This window comes from Vicugna pacos, chromosome 23 (genome assembly GCF_048564905.1).
Source record: "Vicugna pacos chromosome 23, VicPac4, whole genome shotgun sequence".
Lineage (NCBI taxonomy): Eukaryota > Metazoa > Chordata > Mammalia > Artiodactyla > Camelidae > Vicugna > Vicugna pacos.
Genome location: NC_133009.1, coordinates 28,454,195 through 28,472,916, shown reverse-complemented (window position 1 = coordinate 28,472,916; position 18,722 = coordinate 28,454,195). Strand labels below are relative to the sequence as shown.

The window sequence follows — 18,722 nt, the reverse complement described above, 5'->3', positions numbered from 1 at the left end:
CCGGAGCTGATAATAAAACCATTATCTCCATGCTTGTAAGGTCTCAACTGAGCCCAAGCATTCTGAGGGAAACTTAAAACAAGATTGCTATGCCATCTCTACAAATAAGAGAAATTTCATGCTAAAAGGACTTGTCTAATTAATCATGCTGCATTTTCCAGGATAAATTTTAAGTAAAAACACGCAACATCTCTGATAAAATTTTAATTATTAGAGTTTCGAATAGGTCATTCAGTTGCTCTGTTTATCATACCATGCTGCATTGTTTGCAAATTCATAATTTGCTATTAAATAAATTAAATGTGAGGAATTGTGTGTGGAGGGGTTGTTTCATCTCTCTTTAGATATAAAAGAGTAAGTTATCTCTGCCTGCACCGAATCAACTCTTCCCTTTCTCATCAATTATGTAGAGTAATTGTTAAGGGTTGAACTGTATCCCCCAACATTTAGTATGTTGAAGCCTAACCCCTAGTACAACATCAGAAAAATGGCCTAATTTGGAAATTAGGTCTTTAGAGCTGTAATTAGTTAAGATGAACTCATATTGGAAGTAGAATGGGTCCTTACTGCAATATGACTGGTGTCCTTGTAAAAAGAATGCCATGTGGAGAGAGAAACACGCATGTGGGAAGAACATCGGGTAAGGTGAAGTCGGGTCAGGGTGATGTATCAGAGGCGAAGGGATGCTAAAGATGGCCAGCCAAGCACCAGAAGCTGGGGGAGAGGCCTGGAACAGATTCTCCCTCACAGCCCGCAGAGGAGGGCTTGGACTTGTAACCTCCAGAACTGTGCAACGATACATTTCTGTTATTTGAACCACCCAGTTTGTAGTGTTTTGTTACAGGAGCCCTAGCAAACGGATACAGTAATAATTATAAGAAAAATATCAAGCTGTGTCCTACATATAACTGACTGATAAAATCATAGAAATTTGGGTTATATATGAGCTATAGCTGGCATTACCATTGCTTAGCTATTTAGCCTGCCATGGGTACCAAATAAACACAGCTTTGTTATTTGGGGAAAAAAAATACTAAGTTGTATCAGGTATTGCCACAAGTGCCATAAGATATCACATTTATGTTTTGCATGATAAATTATTTTTTAACCTAGAATGCTAACAATTTTGAGATGTATGTCCTACAGCACGTGATACACATATGCATAAAGACATATGCATAAAGTTTATGCACATGTATGTATATCACATGCCATATGATACACATACATAGCATAAAGTTTAAAAAAACAAAGGATGATTCAATGCAGGGTCTTGCCAGAGAGAAATCATCATATATTTTCATTATGACTTGCATGTCTATAGTTTGACTGATTCCATTGAGAAGTGAGAAAAAACTGGACTTGAGAATAATCATGTGTGGAGACCTGAGAACCCACAACTTTGATTTCTTAAATGCTGACCCAATTTTTACAAAACTCTTTGTTAGCATGTAAAATATGCCAACTTTTGAACCGGGAAATTATGACCAGTTGGAGGCATGAGAGGGTCAGATTACTAATCCAAATTTACATAGTAAGTGACTATTTTGCCCAGTTCATTTACTTACAGCATTTTATTCAGGGTAAAAAATTATACGGTTATACAATCAAATGGCAATTAGTTGACTAGAGGAAACTGTATTCATCCAGTTACGTTTTCACATGTGGACAAATTGTGCTAACATGGCTGGTTTACATCAATTAGAGATAACATATTTCAGATTTAAAAAGGGAAAAGGTGAATGCTTTAATATAATGGGGGAGCCAGATCCACTAATGAAACATCTATGACACCCTTGCAGGTTTATTCTAGTTTCCTTTAAGCAATTCCCCAAAAGAACTTGTTTTGTGTGTGAGATATAGGGAAGAGGTAATTGTATAAAAATCAGATTATTATATGCAAATCATACAAAAATGTAATATTCTATTGTTACCAGACTGTAAATGTTTTGCAAGCTGATACGATGCATTATGATGCATCTTGGTGGTTAGGATAATGGCTTATACTTAGGAAACCTCTTAACAGATAGTTGTTCAAGTGAGCCAGTCAACACTTGGTATTGCTCAAAAACACATCGTTCAGTTGAATAAAGGGGCAAAAATAAAAATAAACAATTTTGGCTCAGCAGGTCACAAAGCTTGCAGAAGTGTAACAAAAACCCTTATCTTTGTCTTAAGTTGAAGAACCACCACTGTTGTGCAGTCAGTGCTGCTACTGCTCCAAGGGTGGCCCTTCTTCATGGGTGATGAGCTTCAATTAGTTTTATCATGCGCTTCCCTGAGGCCACTGGGGGCAGGTCTTGCCACAATGTTTTTTTTTTTTCTTTCTGCCTTTTATTTTTCCTGGCATTTTCCAGCACACCATGTCCTCTCTTTGGCTCATCCCTGCTTTTTATTGACCTTTTTATTGACTTCTACTTGATCACTTAATGGACTTTTAATTTTTATTTGACTCCATTGTAGCAATAACATACAGATGTTATATAACCTTATTTTCTCCCTGCTTCTGACTCAGGGCAGAATAGCCTTCTGTGATGAGAGGAATGGGCATGGCAACAGTGCAGTCGTCAGCCAGGAAAGGTTTCAGAAAGACAGCGCAGGGTGGGGAAGGCAACAGGAAACACAGGCAGGAAACCAAAACAGCTGATGAGTCTTCCTAGTTAAAATTCAATGTAACTAAACTTAAATATATATACACACATATATTAAGTTTATATATATACATATATATGCATATATATAATGTTCTTTCTCTTGCTAAACCAAACCTACATCATCCATACCCCCCTCCCACCGTAACACAAAGTGCAGCCCCCTCTGTCAGTGGGGCCACTCCTGCGTTTGCCGTCTTATTATCTACATACGTTCTTCTGATTCAAATTATCCTCCCTCTATTCCTTCTTCATATTCTCAGCTTTGGAATTTCCTTTAATCACCAACTGCCGAGGAATATCAGCCAAGGTCAGGAAGCAAGTGTGGGAATTCTATCTTCATGTTCTGTCTATTTTTGCTTAGATCAGACTCTCAATGTGCCTGAACTTGCTCCCAGAGGTTTACACTTGCCCCTGTCACCACTTTGGAACAAAATTCATCTCCCAGGCCCCAGGCACAGGCTTTTAAAAAATCTTGAAGTTATAATGGACCCTTGAGTCACAGCTGAATCAAGGTGTTGAATTTTTCCCCCCTCTATAGAAAGAAACAGAGAGAAAAATGCATGCTCTTCCCTTCTAGTCCTAGGACTATATGCTTGTGTCTTGCTGTTAACTTACAGACTGTTCAATATGCTTGGTGATAACACTAATAACAGTCAGTGTTTTATCACCTGGAAAACAGACAAAGCGAGATCCTGTCTTAGAATAGACCACAGTGTCGATGTTTATTTAGTCTTCCTAAATAGATACAGTTCAGTGACTTCAAAACCTATCAGCCAGATTTTTGATAATATGATCCTGCTGTTTGGTACTTTTCCCGAGTTCTAATTTACATGAGCATCTATCTGACTGCATACTTTACCTTAAAAAAAGCCCCGCAGAGTCACGCTCTATCTTTTTATTCATCCCAACTTTTTGCAACACACACACAAAATCAACTAAAAGGCAATTAACTCACTTTATGAAAAATTCAAAACAATTCGAGTAAGGGCTGCTCCAAACTCATTCAAAATGAAACAGGGAGGTTTTTCTAATCCTTATCAAACGTTATCAAAGATAATTTGGATTTCTTAAGATGAGGTTTAAAAGGGATCATACGATAATAAACTAAGAAAATACAGTTTTCGTTTTGGTGAATCAACAAATAATTAACATGGAGTCCTGCTCACCTGCTGCGCCCCATTAGAATGCCGTCTCCAGGAAGGCAGGGATTTTGCTCATATTGCTCCCCAGAGCTAAGCGCAGGGCCTGGCACATAGTAGATGCTCAATAAATATTTTGAAGGCGGTTGAGTGATTTATATGAAATATTTACATATAGTGCTGTACCGCCTTGCCTTCCTAAGTCACGGGTTATAGCTTGTTTGCTTTGACATCTTTATGCTCTTTTAGCACAGCGCCTGTTCAGCAAATATTTGTTTAGAAACACCACCACCACCACCAAAAAAGAATGGCACTTTCACACGTGGGTAGAGCTAGGAATAGAACCATAATAAGGCCAGCTAGTCCAAAACCCTGTCTCCCACTGAGCTGCAATTTGGTCTCATGTGTTTTGTTCACTTCTGTAATTATCCCTAGAAGGCCTCAGAGGGAGTGAACAGAGTCCTGGCGGGGACAAGAGAAGCCTGGAAACATGCTGCTTCCACTGACATGCTATCAAAGTGACATCTGTCAGATCAGCCTACTGTCCAGATCAGGGGCCTGAAGGGATGGGGCACAAGGCAGGTACACATTCACTGAAGAGAGGCAGGCGACTGCCCCAAGGTGATCGGACTAAAAAGCAGGCCTTGGGAAAAGGCCTCAAGAAGAGGCACAAGCGCCCCTGGGTAGATGTGATGGCCACCAGCCCCCGAGGGAGAGAGCGCTGAGCTGGGCTGTAGGGATGCCAAGGGCAGAGGGCCTACTTCAAGCTTCTCCTGGGGTCGCTCCACTTGCATGGCAGAGACTTCATCAGTAACAACATATGTCTTTCCTCCACAGATGAAATAAAATGGCTCCCTCTGGAGATTTACTTCTTTGCATTTCAAACTTTGGGGTTGGCTTTGAAAAAATACTGGGGGTTGGGATAGAGATCCCATTTACTCAAATTACAGTTTTCATTCTCCATCAGCCTTCATAATTTGGTAAATAGGTCCTACTACTTGTTGTGCAGAAAAAGTAAGACATGAAGCATATTATGCAACTAATTAAGATTCTTACCATTTTGAACTTGCAATATACACACGTTAATCTCAGAAGAAAACAAAAATTAGAGCCTCTTTCAACATTATGCACAGGGGGCCATTAAGCTTTCCCGGATCTTCCCAGTAAGCATCCTGCTGCAGCCTTCCTGCAGGAGTGCTGCTGGGGGGTACTCCCGACTCTGCGGGGAAGATCGGCGCCCTACTGAGCATCGCAGGAGTCTCCAGAGTTCCTTAGAGCTCCTCCATTCCTTCACAAGCTCAGCAAACGTACTAAGAGCCTTTCAATTCAGCCTGCCTCCTGGATTACTTCTCTGCACAATTTGTCTGCATGCTTCAGGGAGTCTAAAAAGTCTTTTCAGACTCCGTGAAGTTCTGGACATCCAATGAAATCACCTTCCTCTCAAAGTCTTGGTGTAGCTACCCCTCTTTGTTGGGAAAACAATTCTTTTCATACAAAGTATTGTAATGGTCTGAGAGTCTGTCTCCTCTACTGGCTTTTGAGTTCCTTGTATTCACAGGATCTGAGACTCTGACATACAATGCTATTTATATTACATATACATATTGACTCTGATATACAATGTTATTTATATTATATATATACATTATATAATATATTCCATATATACATATATATACACACTGTGTGTGTGTGTGTATAAAAAATGGTTACATCATTAAGGAGCACATCAAAATTATTACATATATTAACCTCTCGTTCACATCTCCTAGCATCCAACTGAATATTTATTCATCCATTTTTTCCTTCACCCACTCACCGATTACTGAATATCTATATTAGCCTAGTAAATTTTAAATACTAGATCAGACACTTGCTTTGACCTCAGGAATCTGAAATTAGAAACATTTTTAAAAATAAATTAAAAAGATCAAATTAAAATAAGCACAACACACCGAACAATATAAATTTCCTCCCACTCGATGTTAGTTTACAGCTTATATTTTATTTCTTTGAACAAGTCAAGAGACTTTGACACCTATTTTCTCATTTGATCCTCATTGTAAGTCTGAAAGAAACCAGAAGATATTATGGTTCTGATTCTACAGATGAAGAGGGTGACATGCTTAAACGGTGAAATGGAAATGCCTCCACTAATGGGTAACAGTAGACAGCGGAGTCTCACCACATCACACTGCTTCCAGATACTATATTTGGTTTGGCACTGATTTGACAAAACTTAAAACCAAAGTGTTGAATTTATTCCACAGCTGTAAACGGAAGACAAATAATAGATTTAGATAAAACAGATGAAAGTTCCATCATATTTCTTGTCCTTTTTATGTAAACAAAATTGTTAGTTGGTCTTTAATTTATGCATTACTCAATTCTTACCTTAGTTAGTAAATATGAAAAAAAAAAAACAGGAAACCCATGAGACATATTCAGCACCTTAAAAGCCAAAATGACAAGAAACAAAAAACTCAACTGATTCAACATAAACTCTCACAATGAAAATCATATTACGAATGAAAAAGTAGAAAGATTCGATGGGAAACACACTGACAGAACCAGAAGAGCCACCTTCTAGTCCTGCTTGTCTGGTCCTAGACCACTGACAAGCTTCGTCCAGTCTGCGGTTGGGGGTGGGGTGGGGTTAGGGGGAAGCAACATTTATGTCTCTGAAATTACATTTTCTCAACTGTAAAAGTAGTTGATTCTCTCCCTGATGATTTCCAGAGATTGTTGAGATCAGTAAAACAATACGTGTGAAAGTATTTTAAAATATGTTATCATTTTATGCAAATGTAAGCTCTTTTCATTATTAACCCCCTGCACTCAGATCTGATTTATTTTCACGCTCACGTTCCTATGCCAATTCTAACCTGATTTAGTCTCCACAGCTTAATTACAGCTGGAATCATAAAATTTTAAATATTTAAATTTTACCTAATTTAATCTAATCTTTAACCTGAATTTCTCCCCATGTGTTTTAAACCTATTACTTCCTGAATTGTCTTTGTTGACTGATGAGAAGAATGGGTCCCTCTCCTCCCTGTAATGCCCCTTTATGCATCTGTAAACAGTTATCATGCGTCCCCTCTGTCTTCTCTCCTTAAGATTGAACATCCTCAGGTCTCTCAGCCTTTTCTTAGAGGCCCCATTTTCAAAGCCCTTCATCATTTTTTGTTGCTCTCTTTTGAAATCTCTGGCAAATTTGTCTATGTTTTAAAAAGTGTGCCATCCCAAATGGAACATGGTACCTCTATCAGGGGCTAAGGATTGCCAAGTGGAGTCCAATAACCAGCTTATTTATTTCATCCTTGACAATTCTGTTAATACAACACAGGGTAGCAGTTGCCTTTTTTTTTTCTCTTCTTAACAGCATCACACTACTGACTTTTCCTAAGATGTTAACTAGCATAAATTAGAGCTCCTGAGGGCAAGAATTAGTAAAATTAACGTACTAATTTTTCTTCTAGTCACATTACCTAGGACAGCATTCCATAAATATTAGGTGCTTAGTAAATATGAAGTGGGTCAATGAATACTACCTGTACCTACAAATGGTAATGTTTAAAACTTTTCTGATTTGATGAAAAATATGATCCTTCTTCCAATTACGACTAAAAGAAACACACTGGAGAGTAGAAAACCTACCACTGCCCCCTACAGGATTAAATTAGATTGAGATGGGTAAAAGAGGATTTTACTGAATTTTATTTACATAAAATATCTTTCCATTTACATGAATGCTTCTGGAAACTCCAGCAGAAAACCAGAAACACAAACCATGAAACCAATGACCAATTCACCTAAAATCAATGACTGTATGTAAGGTGGTAGCTGACCGTATGGAATTTAACTGGACCGTCAAACCTGCTTACTAGTTTATTCCACAGGACCAAATCTAGAGAAAATATGAAAGGATTTTGGCAAAGTCAGTGACGACAGTGCAGGAAACCTTCATCTTCTCTTGTATCCGCTGAGCAGAAAAAAATTGTTATCTGCTGTTTAGAATGTCAAAATGCAAGCCAGAAACCCAGCAGCTATCTCAAGACTTCCTTTTTGGAGAACTAGTAAATGTGAGGGAAAAATGTAATCTCATGCAGATCAGGAGACTGGACCTAAAGGGATCTTGGGTAGCAATGATACCCTTTTATCCTCTAAGTATTATGAACATTTTATCTTATCAGACTGGCTAGGAATCTGTTGGCACAATGTTACACAGAGAGAAAACGTCAAGTGCATCAGTAACAATGCAGCTAATCTTCCTTCACTATTCCGATGAGAAATGACCCATGGTTTACAAATACAGCCTTTTCGGAGGAGAAAGCAAGGAAAGAGCAAGGGATTCTCCTAGAATTTTAACCATTGCAGAATAGATTGTATAGATTTTTTTTTTCTCTCCTGAAAATTTTATTGGTCCTGGGGAGAGGGAAGCAGGCAGCTCGCTGCCTCCTGCAGAGAGGGCCACAAGCCCTCACTGCTTCCCGTTGCCATTGATAGGGCGCTTCACGTGCTCAGGGGAGGCCAAGAAGGCCTTGAGCTTGGGCCGGGCACTGAGGCGAGCCACGTAGGCTGAGAGCAGGGGGAAGGAGTCCAGGCAGCCAGGGGCCAGGACCTGGTGATTCAGCAGCAAGTCCAGCAGGTTGTAGTCTGCGAAGGAGATCTGGTTGCCCACGATGAAGGCCTGGCCTCCCTGGTTCTGGGACAGCAGGGTCTCAAAAGGCTTCAGATGCTCCGGCAGTGCCTTCACATAGCCCTCCTTGCCTGCCTCGTAGTTGGTGTAGATGAGGGTGGCATATTTGCAACGGAGGTCCTCCACGCCATCATTCACCACGTCCAAAAGGGCTGCCTCCTGCTGGTCCTTCCCATACAGTCCAAGTGAGCGGCCCAGGTGACGCAGAATGGCATTGGACTGGTACAGGGTGAGATCTCCATCCTGGAACTTGGGGAGCTGCCCGTACAGACAGGAGGGTTTGAGTGCAGGCCAGGTCTCCATGGTCTCCACCTCCTCCTTCCAGCTCTGGTCCTGGTCAGCCAGCAGCATGTGCATGGCCTCGCAGCGCCCTCGAACAGGGAAGTAGACAATGGTGTAGGGCGGCATGGTGGCGGCAGGGATGGTGGTCACGGCGGCAGCAGCGGCAGCAGAGCTCAAGCGCTCCGACCTAGATTTTTTTTTTTTGTACTTGGCAAAATCTTTGGCACGGCTTTTTAGTGAAAAATACAGGGACAAACTAACCCAAAAGTCTTTCATCAAAACTTCAAGACTGCCATTGGCTAAAATAAACACACATCTTCCGAACATAAGCCCTAAGAAATTATGATGGTCCAGTTATCAAGTATTTATTGCAAATTTATATTACCTTGGAAATTTCAAAAAAGGTCTAAAATTTCTAAGATATATTTTAAAAATAGTACAGTTAGGTAGCAGGACATAGAAATATAAAAATGATAAAATCCAACCACCTATTTCAGCTTTTAGCCACTTGACCGCTAGGCAACATTTTATCCTGGTGACTGTTACTTAATTTGTGAAAATTTCCTGGGCTCTCAGGCAGGTTCTTCATCTACGTGTCTGGCTAATCCTTCTTAGTCATCTTGTCCTATCTAGTCCTGAACGCCTTCTATTTCCCCCAAGCTGTATCTTTGACTCTGAGTCACTTGACCTTTTCCCATGGCTCCAACTTCCATCCACATGCTGGTGGCTTCTTTTTAAGAATCTCTGCTTGCATATTCAGACTAAAGCTACCTTGAACAGAGGAAGGAATTTATCATCCAGAGATGATGATATGTTCTGGAACTCAAGTCTAGGCACATAGCCCAGGGAAAGTGCTTGTATGCACAGGGAGTGGAAAAGCCTTCAGGGATGTTCTTTCTCTCATCTCTGCTGCCATTTTCTGTTCCTATGCTTTAATTCTCTCTCTCATTTTCTCTCACCTCTGCAGTAGTATTTCTCTCTCTGCTTCTCAATTAATTTGTATGTTTTAATTAATTTATATGTTTCAATTAATGTGTATGTTTCAATTAATTTATATGTTTTATTCAAGAGGTAAGAGAGGCTGACTGGTTTTCAATTCCAAATTCCTGTGAGATCAGTTCTGCTCTGATGCGACATTCATACTTGTCCTAACTAACTGTGATCAGTGGAGTGAAGGTCCACGTTACAAAGAATGTGGCCACACATCCCTCATGGGAGGCAGGAGCCACGTGGTAAGTCGGAGTAGTTACGTACTAGACCAACAGCTTAAAGAATGTCAAAAACAGTTACCAAACCTATGTCTATCCTTCAGACTTTTTTTTAAAGGTTAATTTCTAATCCAGTATTTGAGGGTTGTTAAATTTATTGTTGATTTTTGGTTTTGGCGATCACACACTACTAGGCAGAAAAAACAGCAGTCTATTATAATGGTTAAGAGCAGCCAAAGCTATGGATTCTCTTCTCATAAGGCCTACGAGCATAGGGAACAAGCCTACTGAATTCCAGGTATGTTGTCATAGTCCAACAGAGTGTCCCATGCATCACAGACACTAACAGCAGCAGCAGCAGGAACAAAGTAAATGGAGAAATTAACCACTTTGGAAAACAACTACCAGACACTGCTCATGTCCTTGCCTGGGATGTGATGTTTGCAAAGCTTTCCTTTCATACACGTGGTTTAGATCAGTATTCCTAAATGTATTGTCTCACACATGCCAACAAAGCAGAGATAATGTTGCGTATTAGATACAAGGGAAAAAGAAAATTCAAAATAGGATTCTTGCTGAAAGTTTTCAATGAGGCATTAACAGCTCTGTAAATTAAAGTTGTAATTTGCACCATTTATGAAGTAAACAAGGAGAGAACAGCATTACATGTAGGCTGCTGCTTGCTGCCTCCACTCAACACATTTTAAGTGAGTATCAAATTGATTTTGCAGCCCTTAATTATATTTCTCTAATTTTTTTTGACTACTGAATTTATCAGTATGCAGAAAAAATCAGTTTTCAGCAAACTATTTTTCTCAGTTAAACATAATAGCATAGACATAGCATATTAACACCAATTATATGAGCTATGAAAAACACATTACAGAGGCAACAGCGTCAAAGCAAGGATTGGTCAACTGTATATTTAAATGTGTATTTCATATTTTTACTGATTAAATTCTTTTGCAAAAAAAAATACCCTGAAAAACAAACAACATCCCTTTCTGTTTATAAAAAAAAAATTCTGTCACAATGTGAAGGAGTTCAAAAGAAACTCTAGCCCATAAAGAAAAAAAATGTTATTTTGTTAAAATTATAGCTTCTTGCTGTAGTTTAGTAAAACTCTTTTTTTCCCTTGCTTTATAATACATAGTGACACAAATTTATTTCAGGGGAAATTTGGAGTGTTGAGCTTAAATCTAAAGGATATACATTACTTTTAAGTTTCTATCTAAAGGAGTTCAGAACCAGTAAATTAAATAATAGAAAAAATGACTGATTTTTCTCTAAATGAACTTAAAGCCATTTTTTCCATCACAATGTGGATCAATGGTTCTCATCCTTGAATGTTAAAGACTCACCTGCAGAACTTTTTTCCATTTTACTGAGGTACAATTTACATGCAATACACTGCATTCATTTAAAGAACACAGTTCAGGAAGTCACGAGAGACGTACACCTGTGCAACTGCCACTGAGATTCCTGCAGAACGTGTCCCCACCCCCTCCTTCCTCAGCCCCAGCCATCCCTGATCTTCTTTTTGTCACTATAGATTAGTTTGCATTTTAAAGCATTTTATATAAATGGAATTATAATTGATTACTCTGTCTTCTTTACTCAGCACATCAGTTGAGGTTTGATCCACGTGGTTGCTCATATCAGTAGTGTATACCTTTCTGCTGTGGAGTAGTATTACACTGTATGGATATACTGTTTGTTTACCCACTCACCTATGAACAGATATTCGTGTTGTTTCCAGTTTTCTGGCCATGCTCAGTGTAGGTGCTGTGACTATTTATGCTCATGCTTGTTGCATGGACAAATCCTTTCCTTTCTCTTAGACAAATACGCTGAGAGGAATAGCTGATTCATATGTTTAACAGAGTAGACATGGCGATCTTGTCAAAATGCAACTTTCCAGCTATTTCCCCAGATCTGTGGTAGGAATCAAAATTTGCTTCTTTTTATTTTATTTTTTTTAACTATTTACCCAGGCTGATTCTTACAAAGAAGTCTCTCTAACATTTTGTGAGACATTCTGTAGTCAAAACTAATAGATGACTTTTAATGAGTCAATCTATTAAAAATATGCATAGTTTTACTAAAAATATCAACTTAATTTGGCAGACCCGCTTATAAAGACGACAAAATTAAGATAAATGTTTAATGTACTGGTCTTGAAGTGCATGATTTGGCCCCTTCTTGTATTTCAGCCTCATCAAGCACCATTTTTCTTGCTTTCTGTACTCTGACCATATGGGACTCCTCCAGCTTTGTTTGTTAGCTCATGTTTGTCTATTTATATAACATGTCATCTCTCACATCAAGGCACTTAAACATGCTACTTTCTCTACCTGAAAAGCTTTACATCCTTTTTTTTTGCCTAGCTAACTCAAACTGCATTTTTTGGATTAGAAAACTTTTCCTTTGAGAGGACCTGAATCCTCTAGACTGGCTCAGATGATCCTGCTTTCTGTTACAACAATGTTCTACATTTTATTTCTGGACTTTGTATACTTGAAATCTTTTTTTCTTTTTGGTAACTTTTCAAACCGAGGTATAAAAACAAGGTGCACAAAGTATTAGGATATATTTTGATGGACATTTACAAAGCAGACACATATGTATTGACACCTCTCTGACTAATATACAGACTAATTCCAGGCTCTCAGAAGACTCTGTTTTGCTTTCTTTCAGTTATTACTCCATCTTCTGGCTTCTACCACCACTGATTAATTTTCCTATTCTTGAAATATATAAATGGAATACTAGACTGTTTTGTTTCTAGCTTCTTTTACTCAGTAGTAGGTCATGAGATTTATCCATGTTGCTGTGTGAAGCAAGAGTTGGTTTGGTTTTAACTGCTATAAATAGTTTACTGAATCAATGCATTACAATTTATTGTCCATTTTATTGTGATGGAAATTTGGTTTGTTAGGTGTTTTTCATTATTAGGAACATAAAGTTCCTATGAACAAACTTGCACATGCTTTTTGGTACACATATATATGTACTGATTTTTGGATATATATGTGGCAGTGTAGCATTAATATGTTTGTTTATCCTTACTGCCAGTACCATACTGTCTTACCCACTGTAGCTTTAACAGATAGTCTTAATATGTGGTAGTGTAAATCCTCCAGCTTTCTTCTTCAGTATAGCATTGGCTCCCTAAATCTTTTCTTCTCCATATAAATTTTAGAGATAGTGTGTCAATTTCCACAAAAATCCTGGGATTCTGATAGGAACTACATGGATTTTACAGATAATATTGGAAAGACTTGCCATTTAATGACTTAAAGTCTTCAAAACCATGAACACTGATATCTCTCCATTTATTTAGGTCTTTAATTTCTCATGGTAATACTTTGTAGTTTTCAGTATAGAGGTCTTGCATGATTTTTTACAAGATTTGTTTCTAAATCTTCTGTGCATTTTGATGCTATTATAAGGGGTACTTAAAATTTTTTCTTTTTCCACTTATTTTTTTTACTACTCAATAGAAACATTTGATTTATGCATATTCATCTTTATCCAACATCTTTGCTAAATTCACTTATTAAATTGGATAGCTTATGTTATTTTGAACTTATACATATGTATATAATCATCACATCTTCAAATAAAGGCAGTTTACTTCTTTGACATTCTATATGTATATATTTTTTTTCTTTTTTTTTTGCTACATTGCTCTGGTTAGTACTTCCAGTGCAATGTTCATTAAAAGTGGTGATGATGTACTTCCTTGTCCTATTCCAGACCTCTAGGAGAAAAGATTCAATATTCTGCTATTAGGAGGTTCTTACACAAATAAATTTACCAGGATGCTTCATTTTTAGTTTGCTGGACGTTTTATCAAATATTATTTAATCTATACGGATAACTTAGAAGAGTTCATCTTTATTAGCTTAATGTGGTGAATCATATAGATTTCATTTTTGGTTTTATTTATTTTCTTTTTTTCCCCCTATTTTATTAATTTTTGCTTTTATTTTTATTACTTCATTCTTTCAATTTTAGGGGGATTATTTGCTATGTTGCTTCTGGTTTGTCTTGAGTTATAAGCTTAAGATAATTGATTTCTAACTTCTTTTTCCCTAATATATGCATTTGAATGTTCATAGCTTAAAGTTAGTCTAATACCACTTAATCCATCAGGGATAAAACTGAAACTCTACTGAGATCCTAATTTAGCTATTATTTTAGTTCTAGAATTCCTGTTTTAATATATTCCAATTCTGTTTAAATTCTGCATTTTTCATTTATTTTCTTCATAATATTAATCATAGTTATTTTGAAGTCTATGTCTAGATACAATATTATATATACACACACATATATACACACATATATTTTCAATATATCTAGATTACTTGAGAATCTATATTTTATTTATTAGGCCTTAACTTTTTGGTATTCCTAGCAATTTTGGGTTGCGGCACAAACATCATGTATTAAAAGAAAGTAGACTCTGATTGATGTTATCTTCTTGCTGCAAATATTTAATTATTCTGGCAGAGAGACAATTTTTATCCCACCAGTAGATGACTGCTCTATTTCTTATTTGTTCTCACTGCTAGGATTTCAACTGAAAGTCTGGCATACTTACCAGAACCCTTCCTCCTTGGTAGGTTCTGAACTCTAATTTTTTTGTCTCTCTCTCTCAAGCCATGTTCCCCACCCCTATCCAAGACTATGCAATATAGGAATTAGGACATAAAAGAGAAGGAAAATACAAAGATAAATTAAAAAGCTCACCCACATGGTTTTTCTTATTTCTGTGATCTTGATCTCACAAGTCCTGGCAGTCCTAGTTACTCAGTAATATCTTTAGACTATCATACTTTTAAGAAATTTTATCCAGCTTTTTATTTTTTTCTGAGCAGGAGGATTTTCTGATATGCTTCACAGCTAGAGACAGCTCTGTCTCTTATAGCTGGGGTCAGAAATCACTTGTAATTATTTAATTACCTGTTTGATGCCTGATATCACTGCAAGATTTTAAGCTCCCTAAGGTTAGGGACTGTACCTGTTTCACTCAATAACCTTTCTAAAACACCAATCATAGCATCTGGCAAGTGGGATGAAATTGAGAACGATTCACAAGACACTGACTAAATGACTGAGTTCCTCCATTTAAAGGTGGATGTAGAAAGCAGAGCCAAAGGCTTGAAAAATTTTTGCAAAAAAAATAGAAGGGGAAGCCTGATGAGAAATATTAAGTTTCTTCACATGTTTAAAAGGACATAATGATACCATGATTGTTTAGGGACACACAGGTCAAGGATTAACAAAGAGCCCTTGTTTTGAAAATTATCAATGATCTTGAAGAGAGCATTTACAATAAAGAATTGGGAGAAAAACCGCAGGTGACAGAAGGAGGAGTGGTTGGTAGATAAAAAAATGAATACAATGAGAGTCTTATTTTTTAAAACTGAGAATAGGAAAAAGATCAGAAATAGAGTTACACTGATATGTGCCTATTAAAATATAAAGGTAGCAATTAGAAATGCAGATGTGAGATGTAGAACATCCAGACTTCTAGAGAGAGAAGGCAATGTAAAATAACAAAGGTCAGAACTTCATAGACTGAATAAAATGAATGATCAGAGAGATACGGAGTAGAGAGAGGTTATAAAAGAGTATCATCAAGATTTATGTAGTTTAGGCACATACAATATATGTATGAATGGAACAGCATATAATTCAAAATCCTGATTTAAAAATTGTACATGCACATATAATAATAATTATTGACCACTATGATACCGTGTGCTAATTCTTTAAGGTAATTCCTGCATTGAAAGCTTACAATAATACATTTTAGAGATGAAGAAACTGAGTTTGAGAACAGGGAAGTGACTCATGCAAAACTGAACACCAGCATGCAGAGGAGTTGATTTTAAACTTGGGGAATCTGACCCCAGAACCAGCACTTCTACTACGACCACTGCTGCCTTCCTTCTGAACAGGAATGCTGACATCAATATCTCCATCGTCCTTGAAATAGAATTCAATCCATGTGATGCTGTTAATCCATCCATAGCATTGATCACTGTTGTTTATAAAGCACTTTCAAGATTAAAAGTGCTTTTTATTGTACTACATATGTTTATTATGACTGTCATCTGAAACCTACTGCAATAAGCCCTAATGATATGTATAGGTAAAAGTGTCAAAATGTTCATTAACTCAAAATTTAATAAGCCTAAGGAGATCCTGTATCTAAAAGACGTGCACCATCTCATTTCCAGCTACACCATGTGAGAGCGATGGTGGAGCAGAAAATTACTCTAGCTGTAGTAACTGACAGAGAAGCAGCTTCACCAGAAACTAAGGATCACCGATAAGAATTCCTTTTTGCCACTAATACAATATTGTTTAAAACATTCTTTCTTATACATCTTAGGCCAACAGAGACTAAAAGAATTGAGTTATTTCTCAAAGCTATCAATTTTTCCAGAAAGGTAGCTCTCAAAATTATGTGATGTATCCTACTGTATACCAAGTCTCACTATTAAGCCAATCTTATACCTAAGCAAACTTTATTATGGATTTTTCATTTTCTAACTAACTCACTTAGCTAATTCTTTATTCAACACTTATTGAACATCTGGTAAGGATCCTACGATGGGCAAGGCATTAATGTTATGACGGAAGAAAACAGTCATAAATTCAGTCTACTTGGGACACAGATAAGAAAGCAAACATGTAATAGGGTTAAAACAGAGGAGTTCTGGTTTCTGCGGTAATACACAGGAAAGGCTCCTGGCCTCAATTTGGCATGGCACTGGGGGAGGCTGTTGGGTGGCTAGAGGAACAGCTCAGTTGACACTTTAATGATGATCAGGAATTAGCCAGGTGAAGGAAAGAGAAGTGCCTGCCAATAAAAGGCATTTCAGGCAAAAGCATCAGAATCTTCAAAGACCTGGGCATCTAAGAGGGTGGGGTACCTCCAAGCAGCTGGGAGTGAAAGACAGTTGTACTGCTGGAAAGTAAACCAGGAGGTATATGAAGAGATGAGGCTGAATGGTAAGCAGGTAAACAGAAAAGGGTTCATGCAGGGCATCTTGATGGGATACTTCTGAAAGGTTCTGAGCAAGAGGATGACGAGAAATAGTATTATTTTGAAAAACAACCTAGAAGAGAGTGAAACTTTTGGTACAGAGACCTACAACACAGACCTGGACAACGAGTGGCTGTAGAACTAGTGGATGGTTCCAAGAGACGTATCAGAGGAAGAACGGCCAGTGGAGGATCAACTGATGGAATGTGAGGGAGGGAGGGAGAAGTAGTATCCAAGGACATTTTCCAGGTTTCTGTCTCAAGCAATCAGTTATAATTCACTCTGGTAAACACAGAAGAAATGGATTGGGGGATGGGCGTGTGAAGAGACAGAGAAGTCAAGAAAGAGGCATATACATTCTTTGTTCATTGTCTGCCTGGCTAGATAGATCATTAAATTCTTCACTCTCATCAACTTCCCAAAAGTCCTTGTCTTTCCTCTATGAAATTCTCCTAGGACCCATTTTATTTGTGGGGATGACACGGCCACCACTGCCAGATATAACTTCGATGACCTGAGTTACTAAGAAGGTATTTCTTCCCCCTTTTTCCTCCTCCTGCCTCTCTTTTGAAGTTGCACTTAAGGTCAAAGAATCCCCCAGCTAAGACCGTGCCTCAGTCAAGAGAATGTAACTGACCTTCCCTTCTTGAATCTCCAAATGTCTGAGGGGTATGTTCTGTGAGCTTCCTTCAATACACAGACCTTAAATGTGGTCTTCGTAAGATTACCTGGGATTTCCTCCACTCCAGTGGAACGCTTAGCGCATGATCTCGTAAAACATTTCTTCAGACCACTAGAACTCGGCTTTGAAAGATCCAGCATTTTGACAATGATATTACTGGAATTCTACCTGACTGTAAATGAAGTTAATCTTAATCTGTACTCTTTTAGGCATGTTATACTTATACTGGTACAAAATAGTAACTATAGATACTTAAATATTTTAAATTAATTTTTCCCAGAAAATATATACAAAACAGTGCATTTTACTAAATCCAAAAGCAGTCATCTTCATAGATGCTAGTTTTGCTATCACTGCCATCAGTATGATTCTTTTTCTACTCAAAGTTCCTCTTTCTACCCATTTAATTTGGATGAAAAGAGAACTAAAGTTAATCTCTTATACTGATGCAGAAGGTCATTAAGTGACAGAAACATATTATACTTTCACAATGAAGTCTTAAAGAAGATCCCAAAATAGCCAACATATTGTTAAGAAAAAGACACTAGACAATTTAAGTTGGTATATTTGAGATGATCAAAAACCTCGAGGACAGGGCGGAAAGCCTGTGTTTTAGAGAATGGCATGAGTGTGTGAGAACACACATATAGTGTGCATGTCAGGCAACAACACAACTTTATGTGGTAATAGAAGAGATGGGAAAAGTTGACGCTTTAAGCCACTTAGAAGAGTGTTAGCAGCTAACAGAAAGTTTATTTCAACGAACAGGTTACTCTATTGTACTGGCATGGTCAGTGCCACCTTGGCTTGCTGGCCACCTGAGGCCATGTTGGGCAGCATGTTGAGCAGAGTAGATGCTATTACGAGGTATTTTCACTTGTCAAGCATCACTATCCACTTGTGTTGGTCTCTCTCCCATTTCTTTGATCTCAGCTCCCTTCTACTTGGTGAATGGAGGAAAAACATAGCCCTCTCCCACCATCACCTGA

The 18,722-nt window shown here is 37.8% G+C and overlaps 2 protein-coding genes across 2 annotated transcripts in view; both read right to left on the bottom strand.

Annotated features, from left to right (window-relative positions):
* Positions 1-18,722, bottom strand: part of USH2A (usherin) — a 698,253-nt gene that overhangs the window by 436,228 nt on the left and 243,303 nt on the right. The window lies entirely within an intron of this gene.
* On the bottom strand, positions 8,195-8,958 carry LOC102541613 (glutathione S-transferase P-like). The gene has a single exon (XM_015238625.3). The coding sequence runs from the start codon at positions 8,901-8,903 to the stop codon at positions 8,277-8,279; it is 627 nt and encodes a 208-aa protein (XP_015094111.1). The 5' UTR covers positions 8,904-8,958; the 3' UTR covers positions 8,195-8,276.